Source organism: Salvelinus alpinus, unplaced genomic scaffold (genome assembly GCF_045679555.1).
Source record: "Salvelinus alpinus unplaced genomic scaffold, SLU_Salpinus.1 scaffold_57, whole genome shotgun sequence".
Taxonomy (NCBI): Eukaryota; Metazoa; Chordata; class Actinopteri; order Salmoniformes; family Salmonidae; genus Salvelinus; species Salvelinus alpinus.
In genome coordinates this window covers 65059-77391 of record NW_027255998.1, presented here as the reverse complement: position 1 = coordinate 77391, position 12333 = coordinate 65059, and the positions used below count along the sequence as shown (strand labels likewise).

Below are 12333 nucleotides of genomic sequence, written 5' to 3'. Positions count from 1 at the left end.
AGTCAGGTCAAGACCCTGGTGAGGACGACGTGCATGCAGATGAGCTTCCCTGACAGTTTGTGCAGAAATTATTTGTTTGTGCAAACCCGCAGTTTCCTCAGCTGTTCAGGTGACTTGTCTCAGATGATCCCGCAGGTGAAAACCAGATGTGGAGGTCCTGGGCTGGCATGGTCTGTAATTTTTGTAATGACTTGGGGCTGCCTTTCTTGGCCAGGACGCTCTTGAAAAAGAGATTTTAAATCTCAATGAGCCCATCCTGGTTAAATAAAGGTTTAATAACAATAATAATAAATGGTTATACATGGTTTGCGGTTGTGAGGCTGGTCGGACGTACTGCCAAATTCTCTAAAATGACTTTGGAGGTGGTTTATGGTAGAGACATTAACATTCAATTCTCTGGCAACAGCTCTGATGGACATTCCTGCAGTCAGCATGTCAATTGCATGCTCCCTCAAAACCTGAGACATCTGTGGCATTGTGTTGTGTGACAAAACTGCACATTTTAGAGTGGCCTTTTATTGTCCCCAGCACAAGGTGCACCTGTGTAATGATCATGCTGTTTAATCAGCATATTGATATGCCACACCTGTCAGGTGGATGGATTATCTTGGCAAAGGAGAAATGCTCACTAACAGGGATGGAGAAATTTGTGAACAAAATTTGAAAGAAATAATATTTCCGTGTGTATGGAGCTTTTCTGGGGTACTTTAATTTAGCTCATGAAACATGTGACCAACACTTTACATGTTGCGTTTATATTTTTGTTCAGTGTATATTGCATAACTGTAGCTGAACTCTCAGGGAGACCCTTCATCACCGTCACACCCTGTACAGTATGCATGACCAAATATACTGGTAACTAACCCAAGATCATTGGCGTCGATTCCAATGGGAGCAAATTAAACATAGTGTGCAGAACAAGCACGGAGGTGGGCAGAGCCAAGCACGAGCTAGCAAGATCCTACTGGTGTGTTCTAACATATATTTGCATATTTCCATTAGGGAACGCCTACACTGTGATGTGTGCGTGTGAAGTAACTCAAGTCGTCCTTGCGCTCCTTCTTAGCAATGCAATGTTTAGAAACGTTTTTAAAGGGTCAAGTCTACAAAACGTAGTGCGCTCTGTTCATAACAGATTGTAGTTTTGGGAAACAGAAAACTGTATTGAGATCGAATGTTTCATCAATGAGAAAATTAGCAGAATGTCGGCCAAGTTTCATCTAGCTCCATCTTGTCCCACCTCCCACCACTGGACTTATTTGGTGGTGAGAAGAAGTTGTAAACGGATGCTTCAGATTTATACATCACATCCTGTGAAGTATCTGCTCCTACTTCTTTCTGTGGTATGACAGTCTTTCCCTGGTGTACTGGAGGACCAGGAGTCATTTCTCTCATCCTCTAGAGCCAGATTAGCTATAACACCAGCATGGATCAAGCTTCATAAGAGGCTTCGTCTTCCACTGCAGACAATCTAAACGGGCTAAAGCCTGTTTCACATGCTGTCTCTCTACAAACCAACAGTAGCTGTTGGTCTTTGCACTATAACTAAGGCGCTGTAATGGCATCGATCTATCTGAAAGATCAATATCTTGCACAGTAAGAAATATGAAGTGAATATATATTTAGATATAAATAACACCGTGACCTGACGAAGATCCTTGCAGGATGGAAACGTAGTTTGTTTATAAATAAAGGTATGTGGTGGGGCTTATGAGTGCCAGCTCTATTTCTATTGGCCCTGCACCCCGCTAAGGAATGTTTGATCACACTTGACTATATAATTAACATAGCAACAACATGAAGTGTGTCTACACCAGACCAGATCACAGTAGACAAACAAACACCTGAATGATCCTGAGGCAACCCATTCATTTGGAGAGGTTGAGTGTGGTCGATACCAGATTGCATAGCCATTACTGTCCCCGCTCTGTGGTGTTGGTGATGATGATGGCTGTCGTACAACATCTAATCAGAGACTACACACTATAGAGCAGCAGGGTTATGATTGGGATACAACGAACAGACCCAATCCCCCTATCTCCTCTCATTTCATCAAGCCAACTGATGATTATTCCATGCCATGTGTCACGTTCTGACCTTAGTTCCTTTGTTTTGTCTTTTGTTTTAGTATGGTCAGGGCGTGAGTTGGGTGGGTTGTCTATGTTAGTTGTTCTATGATTTTCTATTTCTGTGTTTGGCCTGATATGGTTCTCAATCAGAGGCAGCTGTCAATCGTTGTCCCTGATTGGGAACCATATTTAGGTAGCCTGTTTTCTGTTGGGTTTTGTGGGTGGTTATTTTCAGTCTTTGTGTGTCTGCACCAGATAGAACTGTTTCGGTTTTCACTTTGTTGTTTTGTATTTTGAAGTGTTCACTTTCATTAAATAAGATGAACACTTACCACGCTGCACCTTGGTCCTCTCTTTCTCCCGACGACAACCGTTACAGAACCACCCACCAAAATATCGCCGCCCTCGTGAAGAGCTGGAGGCAGCTAAAGCCGAGAGGTGGTGGTATGAGGAGGCAGCACGAAAGCGCGGCTGGAAGCCAGAGAGGCAGCCCCAAAAATGTCTTGGGTGGGGGCACACGGGGAGTTTGGCTAAGCCAGGTAGGAGACCTGAGCCAACTCCCCGTGCTTACCTTGCAGAGAGAGGGACCGGGCAGGCACCATGTTATGCCGTGAGGCGCACGGTGTCCCCGGTGAGCAGGCATAGCCCGGTGCGGTACATAGCAGCGCCTAGTATCGGCCGGGCTAGAGTGGGCATTGAGCCAGGTGCCATGAAGCCGGCTCAACGCATCTGGTCTCCAGTGCGTCTCCTCGGGCCGGGGTACATGGCACCAGCCCTACGCATGGTGTCCCCGGTTCACCAGCACAGCCCAGTGCGGCCTATTCCACCTCGCCGCACTGGCTTGGCTACGGGGAGCATTCAGCCAGGGAGGGTTGGGCAGGTTCGGTGCTCCAGACCTGCAGTGCGCCTCCATGGTCCGGTCTATCCGGTGCCACCTCCCCGCACCAGCCCTCCGGTGGCAGCCCCCCGCACCAGGCTGTCTCTCTGTCTCCTCACTACAGGTGCTCCCGTCTGTCCAGCGCCGCCAGGGTCTCCCGTCTGTCCAGCGCCGCCTGAGCTGCCCGTCTGTCCAGCGCCGCCTGAGCTGCCGTCTGTCCAGCGCCGCCTGAGCTGCCCGTCTGTCCAGCGCCACCTGGCTGTCCGTCTGTCCAGCGCCGCCTGACCTGCCCGTCTGTCCAGCGCCGCCTGAGCTGCCCGTCTGTCCTGAGCCGTCAGAGCCGCCCGTCTGTCCTGAGCCGCTAGAGCCGCCCGTCTGTCCGGAGCCGCCCGTCTGTCCGGAGCCGCCAGAGCCGCCCGCCAGTCAGGAGCCGCCAGAGCCGCCCGCCAGTCAGGAGCCGCCAGAGCCGCCCGCCAGTCAGGAGCCGCCAGAGCCGTCCGCCAGTCAGGAGCCGCCAGAGCCGTCCGCCAGTAGACTAATAGCCATAATGACTGCAGTGAGCTCTAAGAACTCACCCACAAAGGGAACGTTCAATCTATTACCACCCTACAGCTCAGCAGCAGCAGCCCTCCCTTTCATTTAGAGAGGAGGCGGTGTTTGAAGCCAGGGGAGGCCCTGCTACACCTACAGCCAGACAAGTATGACTACGCTCTATTAAAAAACTCCTAAAATACAGAAAAGCCATTGATCGCCTGTTATTGGTGTCATCTTAATGCATGCTGTGGATTTGATGGATGGCAGTGCTGCACAAAATAAACTGTTTTCTCATCCTGCTCATCTTTCATCTGCTCCCCATGTCACTGCTTCTCTCCCTCAGAAGGGGTAAAGCGTTAGCGACCCTCAAGCCGTCTTTTTGTGATTCAAATCCTTTAGCAACATGTAGAAAATGCTTGTATGAGAGAATCTGTGATGTGTGTGTTGATTTTCTGTTTGCCTCGCCGTCCTGAGAGAAGAGATGCATTTAATCTATGAATATCATAATAGCGTTTATACCTTTCCATCATTCTTTCATGATTATTGTAGTATTGTCCAGTCCTTGAATCCTGGACAGTGTTTGTTGATGAAGGACAGGGGGTATTACACAGTAGATGCACACATCATTGTGGACAGAAGAATGCGTGTAATTGAATCAGGTGGTTCAGTGATATATCTCTGATTAATCTCTGACTCCCCTGATGTTTTGGAGGCTGGTTAATTGGATATTTATGTTGAACCTTTGAGCTGTTCTCCTCTATACTGACGCTAGCTGGGCTACCCTAAATAACACTCCTTATCTAATTATGCTGCTGCTGGATGGATTCAGACTGTCTAAAGGACTGGCTCTGCAGTCATTATACATTATTTTACATCTTCTATGTGTTTACAGTTTTCCTTTTACATGATTGTTAATTGTGGTTTTGAAAGTGTGTGTGTGTGTGTGTGTGTGTGTGTGTGTGTGTGTGTGTGTGTGTGTGTGTGTGTGTGTGTGTGTGTGTGTGTGTGTGTGTGTGTGTGTGTGTGTGTGTGTGTGTGTGTGTGTGTGTGTGTGTGTGTGTGTGTGTGTGTGCGTGATCCTCTATGTGAAGTGTTTCTCTAGGCGTGTCTGTGCGTGTGCGTGTGCGTGTGTGTGTGTGTGTGTGTGTGTGTGTGTGTGTGTGTGTGTGTGTGTGTGTGTGTGTGTGTGTGTGTGTGTGTGTGTGTGTGTGTGTGTGTGTGTGTGTGTGTGTGTGTGTGTGCGTGGTCCTCTATGTGAAGGGTTTCTCTAGCCGTGTGTGCGTGTTTTTGTGTGTGTGTGCGTGTGTGTGTGCGTGGTCCTCTATGTGAAGGGTTTCTCTAGGCGTGTGTGCGTGTTTTTGTGTGTGTGTGCGTGTGTGTGTGCGTGGTCCTCTATGTGAAGGGTTTCTCTAGGCGTGTGTGCGTGTTTTTGTGTGTGTGTGCGTGTGTGTGTGCGTGGTCCTCTATGTGAAGGGTTTCTCTAGGCGTGTGTGCGTGTTTGTGTGTGTGTGTGCGTGTGTGTGTGCGTGGTCCTCTATGTGAAGGGTTTCTCTAGGCGTGTGTGTGGGCTGGGTGTGTGTGTGTGCGTGGTCCTCTAGGCGTGTGTGTGGGCTGGGTGTGTATATGACCCCTCAGTGTAGAAGCTTTTTTATCACGTCTCCTGTGATCATATCACATGGAGCTGTCAGAAAGCATTGCGTTACAGCACGTACAAGTCACACAACTGCAAGTCGGCCGTGGTGTGCCAAGCCAACGCAAGGAATTATAATGCTGCACATTAGACATTTTCTCTTTCTCTGTAGGCTGTTTGTGTTTCAATACCAGCTACACAATTCACTTAGCCCCAGTGAGTCATACAAGATAAGCACAGATACCAGTTGTTATTCAGCTTGATAATGACTTAGTCATAGGGGCTACACAGAGGGCAGATTCTACTGTACTTATAGGGTTTGCGTTGTGAGCGTACATGCTTATTTAATATAAGAATTCGCCAAAAAAAACAATAAAGAGAGTGAACGAAACAAAACAATTCTGTCTGGTGCAACAACACAAAACAGAAAACAACTACCCACAACAAACAGGTGGAAAAAGGCTACCTAAGTATGGTTTTCAATCAGAGACAACGATAGACAGCTGCCTCTGATTGAGAACCACACCCGGCCAAACACACAGAAAAAGAAAACATAGAACACCAGACATAGAATGCCCACCCCAACTCACGCCCTGACCAAACCAAAATAGAGACATTAAAAGGATCTCTAAGGTCAGGGCGTGACAGTTTGTCCCAAATGGCACCCTATTCTCTATAAAGTGCACTACTTTTGACCAGGGACCATAGAAAATAGGGTGCCATTTGAGACATAGTCTGCTGTTTTTCTGAGCTGGGCTCCTATTCAACTCTCTCCTCTCTGTTAGCTGAGAACAGCTAGGAGCGACTCAAGTTAAAAAGGTGAAAAATAGTCCTCTCACATGGAGGGAGAAAAACCTTGACTTTGCCATTAGCAGAGGAAGACTGGTGGATGCCCTGTCAAAAGCATTTCGGAGAATTCTTCCTCATCTTAAATGCAAATGAACCAATTTTACAAACCGAGATATTCAAATATTAATGTGTCTGAGATTATAGTTTCATTAGGGATTTTATTTGTCCCAACAAGAGATATGTGTAACCATAAACTGTTCCTCCTAAATAATCAATATCGTTATTGTATATATTATCTACATATATTATTATATATATTTTTCAAAAGTTAAGAGGTACTAAGTGACTGCATTGTTATGATGACGTTATAACTGCTACAGGCCAACTGGACAGTGCTGAGTGGACTGTAGCTGGAGCTGTCTGAGGTGCCCAGTCAAATCACTGACTGGGTCAGACATGCAGGTGCAGCACTTTCTGTTGACCTATTATGATGATACTTCCTCTTTTGTACTACACTCATGTCTCACTGTCTCATGCATTGTTTATTTTCCTCTTTTTATTTGGAATTGTGCTTCCAGTACTATTTCCCCTGCAGTTCTCTAACACTCCAACACTCTCCATGCTTATCAGAAGGGATGTAGTATCTACACTACTGCTCATTTCGTTGTATTGCACACAGTACATGTGTGTGGCGTCTTTGTGAATAAGAACGTCCACTATATGAACGTGTGCAGATGTAAATGGGATGTAAATGTTAGGGGAAGGATAGTGGTCCCCCATGCGATTTCACTGGAGAGCACAGCTGAACCAAAGCTGTTAGGAGACATGACAAGTCAAAGTTGTTATGAGAGTGAGTTGGAGACGACAAGCCATATGTACAGTGTTGGCTGCAAACCAAGCGTGAAGCTCTGCTAGCTAAGACGACCACAGAGCTTTTGAATGTTGTACTTAGGTGCTACTCTTGTTTGTCTTGTCATCTTTAATTCAATCACATCCTTCCCTCCATCTGCCTAATGTCTTGCTATTTTCTTGATTTTGTCTACCCTCTATGTTGACAGCATAATTCAAGATAATTTATGTTACACAAACAGGCTGGAAATTAAACTAAAAGCCCAGTCCTTTTCCCACATTCTGTAGGGCTGTTTTGTGTTTATTTGACAAAAGGAGACAGAGAATACACAGAGAGAGAGAGAGAGAGGACTAGGTTGAAAGAGGGTAAAGCAGCCAAAGCAATAATTCAGTATGATGCTGTTTGTCTCAGTCTCCCTCTCTGAGTGCACACACTCTCCTGCTCTCCCATTCTGCTCCTGTTGTGTAAGTCGTGGCAGCAGCCGACAAACAGAGGGGGAGGAGAGAGAGCGAGAGAGAGACAGACAGACAGACAGACAGACAGACAGACAGACAGACAGACAGACAGACAGACAGACAGACAGACAGACAGACAGACAGACAGACAGACAGAGCGTGCTGGAGTTCTCAGACAGACACTCATCGCTCGCTCTCTCACTGGCTGGGTGGACAGAGCTGTGGCGCAGGAGGAGAGGAGCACAGAGAGGACACGCTGCCCGATGAGAGAGAGGGGACCAGAGGAACAGCCTGTCTGCACAGAAGGAAGAGAATACTGAAAATAACAGGGCAATATCCAAAGGACGGGAAGAGAGAGAGAGAGCGAGAGAGAGCGAGAGAGAGCGAGAGAGAGCGAGAGAGAGAGAGAAAGCACACATCGACTTCATGGGAGGAGGAGGAGCCCAGTTGGGGGTGGAGCTGAGAACGATTGACGGACATCGACACAAGAGGAGGAGGAGCGTGAGAGCAAGTTGATGAATTTGATTTGGAGAGACAAGTATTTTTAGAAAAGGAAGAAAACCAAGAGGAGCGTTACGATTGGAAATGCCACAGTTCTGAGGGAGAGAAACAGAGTGAAAGAAAACTGGAGCGAGAGAACGAGGGAGAGAGAGATACCAGGATCTGAGCGTGACTGAACAGATTTTCCATCGACTCTGGTCAGGTCTCCCACAGGGAAACGCAGTGTGTGTGCATGTGCTCTCTCAGTGTGAATGAGTGTTTGCGTGCGTCTGGGACTGAGAAGCGTGTCTGCTCCTCGCACAAGACGGGCTGGCTGTACGTGGTCACCCTCAGGACACAACCAGTCAAGACAGGAGGAGAAGAGAAAGGAGAACGGAGGGGGGGAATAGGGAGAGAGTGACAGATGGGAAGAGGGGAAGGCTGGAAATCAAGAAGATAATAGTGAGCTCACAAAAAGAACCGGAGAAGAAATTAGCGAGGTAGACTCACAAAGGCAATTAGTGATGCGCGGCTGCTCGCTTTAGCGGTGTCATGTAAACAAGTCCAGCCTCTGGCCGTGGTGGTATTGGAGGGTGAGCAGGTTGAACGAGGCTGAGCATCACTGATCGAAGTGGAGCGACGGCAAAGTCCCAACAGACAGCAGCCTCGGTCGGCAGAGAGAGGAGCGCCGACAGAGCAGAGCAGAGGGAACCAGCAGGACGAGCCTTTCTCTGACAGACGGCACCAGATAGAACCACAACAGACTCACTGCTCTCTTCTTTTACCTTCCGTTCTTTCATTTTGTCTGTGCTTCTCAGCTCATCTTGCCTCTCTCTCCTCTAGCACTCACTCCACCCCCTCTCGTATACCCTTCCTATCCTTTTCCCTCTCCCTCCCTCTCGCTCTCTAGCTCTCTCTCTCTCTCTCTCTCTCTGTCTCTTCCTCTCTCGCTCTGTGTTACACTAACTGGTGCGGATGCTGGAGTCGCTCCTGTAGAAGCTGCATTACTTGGTGCATATTTGCATGGCTGAATGTATTTCTTACTGCTGAGTTGGATGAGTGGAGTACTTTCAGGTCAAGGGAACCAGATGGACTGAGATGGAGAAGCCCAACAAGTAGCTAAAGAGTAAAACAGGACACCAACAACAACAAACAGAAGACACTGTGACAGAGAGAGAGAGTTAGTATGTGTGTGTGTGAGTGAGGTTGTGTGTGAGGAGCTTGTACGGATTGTGTGTAACAGCAGAGTCAGATAAACACAAATCCAGGTGTGGATTACATCGGTGGGGATATCGGTGCCCTGGAGCTCCATGTGGGGACCAGCCCCTGAGGCCTGGCTGGGAGATGAAGCCTTTCTCTCGGCACTAGGAGCGGTGTGGGCAGCCATGGCTCTGGAGGGGCGATGTCTCCAGCGGGGATCCCCAGCCGTAGTGAGGAGAGGCCGCCGGCGCCTCCCTGCAAGGCCAGGCCTGTCCTCAATCACCTCCACCCTGCTGGCTGGGACACGTCTGCACGGCCTCAGGCATGTGTGTGTCCCCGGTGGCTCCATAAGCCGCCGGGCCTTCTGGCTGCTGGCCCTGTGCACCTCATTGGGCCTGCTCCTGTCCTGGTCTTCCAACCGCCTGCTCCACTGGCTCTCCTTCCCCACCTACACACGGATCCACACAGAGTGGGCCAAGGAGATGGCCTTCCCCACAGTCACAATCTGCAACAACAACCCAATCCGCCTCTACAAGCTCACCAAAAGTGACCTGTACTTTGCTGGCCACTGGCTGGGCCTACTGCTGGCCAACCGGACGGTGAGACCCATGGTGCTGGATTTGCTGCAGGAAGATAGCCAGGCCTGGTTCAGCAAACTGTCTGACTTCAGGCTGTTCCTGCCGCCCAGAAACTTTGAGGGCAGCAACCTGGAGTTTATGGACCGGCTGAGCCACCAGCTGGAGGACATGCTTCTCTCCTGCAAGTACCGAGGAGAACGGTGCGGTCCCCAGAACTTCACCTCTGTAAGTCTCAGCACAGCTCCCTCTTAAATCACTTCTTCATTCACAGTGTAGCTCTGTGTGGTGGTTGAACCTCCCAGACTGTTCATCTGATTTCACCTGTTGTCTCTCCTCTTTTCATGGCGTTTCATCTCTTTCCTTGAAGTTCACAGTAGTTAACAGCAGGGTTTGGAACCCCCAAAAATGTCCAATCGTTTTGTTCTGAACAGAACCATTATTTGTTTTGTTTCGAAACTGATCAGAACTTTCGCAGGTCGGAAAAGTGGAACGAAAACTGAAAAAGAAATACCAGTTTATATTGTTCCTTTTTAAATGTCTGAAGTAATTGTTTTTATTACATTAGCTCAGCATTACATTTCTTTACCAATCAGTAAGGATAAGGAAGCTTGCAATGGAGCGGGCAAGCTGTATTTGGTTTAGCCTAGGCAGCCAATGGTAGGGTTGTTATTGGGGCTGAACATTTTAGCCCGGTCAACCCAAGCCTGATGAGCTGAAGCCCGAGCCCAGGCCTAGTCTGACATCACATAAATCTAATGAACCCGAAACCGAAACGATGCCTGAATTCTAGAAAACGGACGCACCTTTCCCTAGACCATATTGCTCTGTTGTTCAAGTTAAGCAGTAGGCTATTCATTTACACTGGTTTTTACAACAACGTGGCAGAGATGGAAGCGAGAAGAGTGAGGAGAGAGTGAAAAGCCCTTGCCTTGTCTAAGAGAAGTGATGAGAGGGGAAAACCCAACTTGAATATAATCAACAACTGTTGTATGTGGATCTCAGGGATTATACAGTAAGACATCCATACTGTTGTATGTGTATCTCAGGGTTTATACAGTAAGACATCCATACTGTTGTATGTGGATCTCTGGGTTTATACAGTAAGACATCCATACTGTTGTATGTGGATCTCAGGGTTTATACAGTAAGACATCCATACTGTTGTATGTGGATCTCAGGGTTTATACAGTAAGACATCCATACTGTTGTATGTGGATCTCAGGGTTTATACAGTAAGACATCCATACTGTTGTATGTGGATCTCAGGGTTTATACAGTAAGACATCCATACTGTTGTATGTGGATCTCAGGGTTTATACAGTAAGACATCCATACTGTTGTATGTGGATCTCAGGGTTTATACAATAAGACATCCATACTGTTGTATGTGGATCTCAGGGTTTATACAGTAAGACATCCATATATATATATACATATATATAAGATATATATATATATATAAGATATAAATATATATCTTCAGAAATTAGACAAAATGCTTCTTCTGTTGCCTGTTTTGAAGTGTGTGTTTGGTTCCGTGAGCTAATTGTTTTCGTTAGAACAGAATATCTGGGATTTCTTATCATTTATTCAGCATTGTTTACACTGTTCCAAACGGTCAGAAAACAAATATTTGAATAATAGCCTACGTTTACACACACGGGTCACACAGCGCTCAATCCTCTCCTCCTTCTTGATCTCTTTCTTCTTTATGTTGTTGTTATTATTATCATAATTAGAAAAGTAACTAAGCTAATATCATCAACAGTAGGCTTAGTTTTAAAATGAAATAACAGAGGCAGCCTTGAATAATTAAACAAATAAACCACAACATGTCAGCAACTGTGTTTAATCTTTGTAGGCCAAAAAATGTATTCCTTCGTTAGAACAGACTCTCGAGGATTTCTTATTTGTTAGGTGTTGTTTACACTGTTCCAGTGTAAACAACACCTCATTTCAATATTCAAGACTCCATGTCTAACATCTGTTTGGCAGAGGCACACAGCGCTCGGCTTACCCACCTTCTTCGGTTTCTTCTTAGGATTATTATTATTATTATGCAGTAATATAGTAGCCCATATAAGTACGAGTCAGTCATGACTTTAAATACAATCAAGCTTTTTTATTTAGAAAATAAAATAACACATGAAATGTTCTGCCTACTTAGGCCATGGCCTAAGCATTAAGGAAACAGAACAGAATACAGCAAAATAACACATCAATTAAACAACATTGGAGCCATGGAGTCTTGAATATTGAAATAATAAATAAATGTTCTGGATATTATTAGCTGTAAGCCAGCCTATGTCCTAACGGGTGCATGCATGTGTCACGTGAACAGAGCATGGCAGGGAAGGCACATTTAGCAAATAGGGAATATTTTTGCATTCTCAACAAATTAGGTACATAACTTTTCAGTCAGAGAAACAACAAGTAAGAAACTAGTGAATTACTGTAGTTAGATTGCAGCTTCAGCACCTCGGACAGCGCAATACACATGGCAGCCTGTGGCTGCTCCTGCAGCTGACAGGGAGGAGAGAGAGACAAGGGTTCAGGCTGAAATTGAGAACTCTAGTGCATGGGCGCTATCAGCTGACTAAGCTATAGTTGTTTACATGCGCGATGGTCAGACAAGTGTAGGGTGCGAGATGCGACTGAAATTTTGTAGGTGGGGGGAGAGTAAGAGAGGGTGGAGGAGGAGGCTTGAAGCGCTGGGCATAGTTATGACATGCATTATCTGAATTAGGCCCACAGAATTATACCTACGGAGGAACGGCTTCTATGGAGGAACTTTAAATGTCTTTGAACTTCCGAGAGTTGTCTTAAAGTTGAACCAGAGCTAGCTAGCTAACTAACAAGCTTGTGTGTATA

General features: G+C 46.6%; 1 protein-coding gene across 1 annotated transcript; it reads left to right on the top strand.

Annotated features, from left to right (window-relative positions):
* The first annotated feature begins 7157 nt into the window (after nt 1–7157).
* LOC139567160 (acid-sensing ion channel 2-like) lies at nt 7158–9744 on the top strand. The gene has a single exon (XM_071388638.1). It carries the CDS (start codon nt 8995–8997, stop codon nt 9712–9714), a length of 720 nt encoding a protein of 239 aa, XP_071244739.1. The 5' UTR covers nt 7158–8994; the 3' UTR covers nt 9715–9744.
* The last annotated feature ends 2589 nt before the right edge of the window (nt 9745–12333 follow it).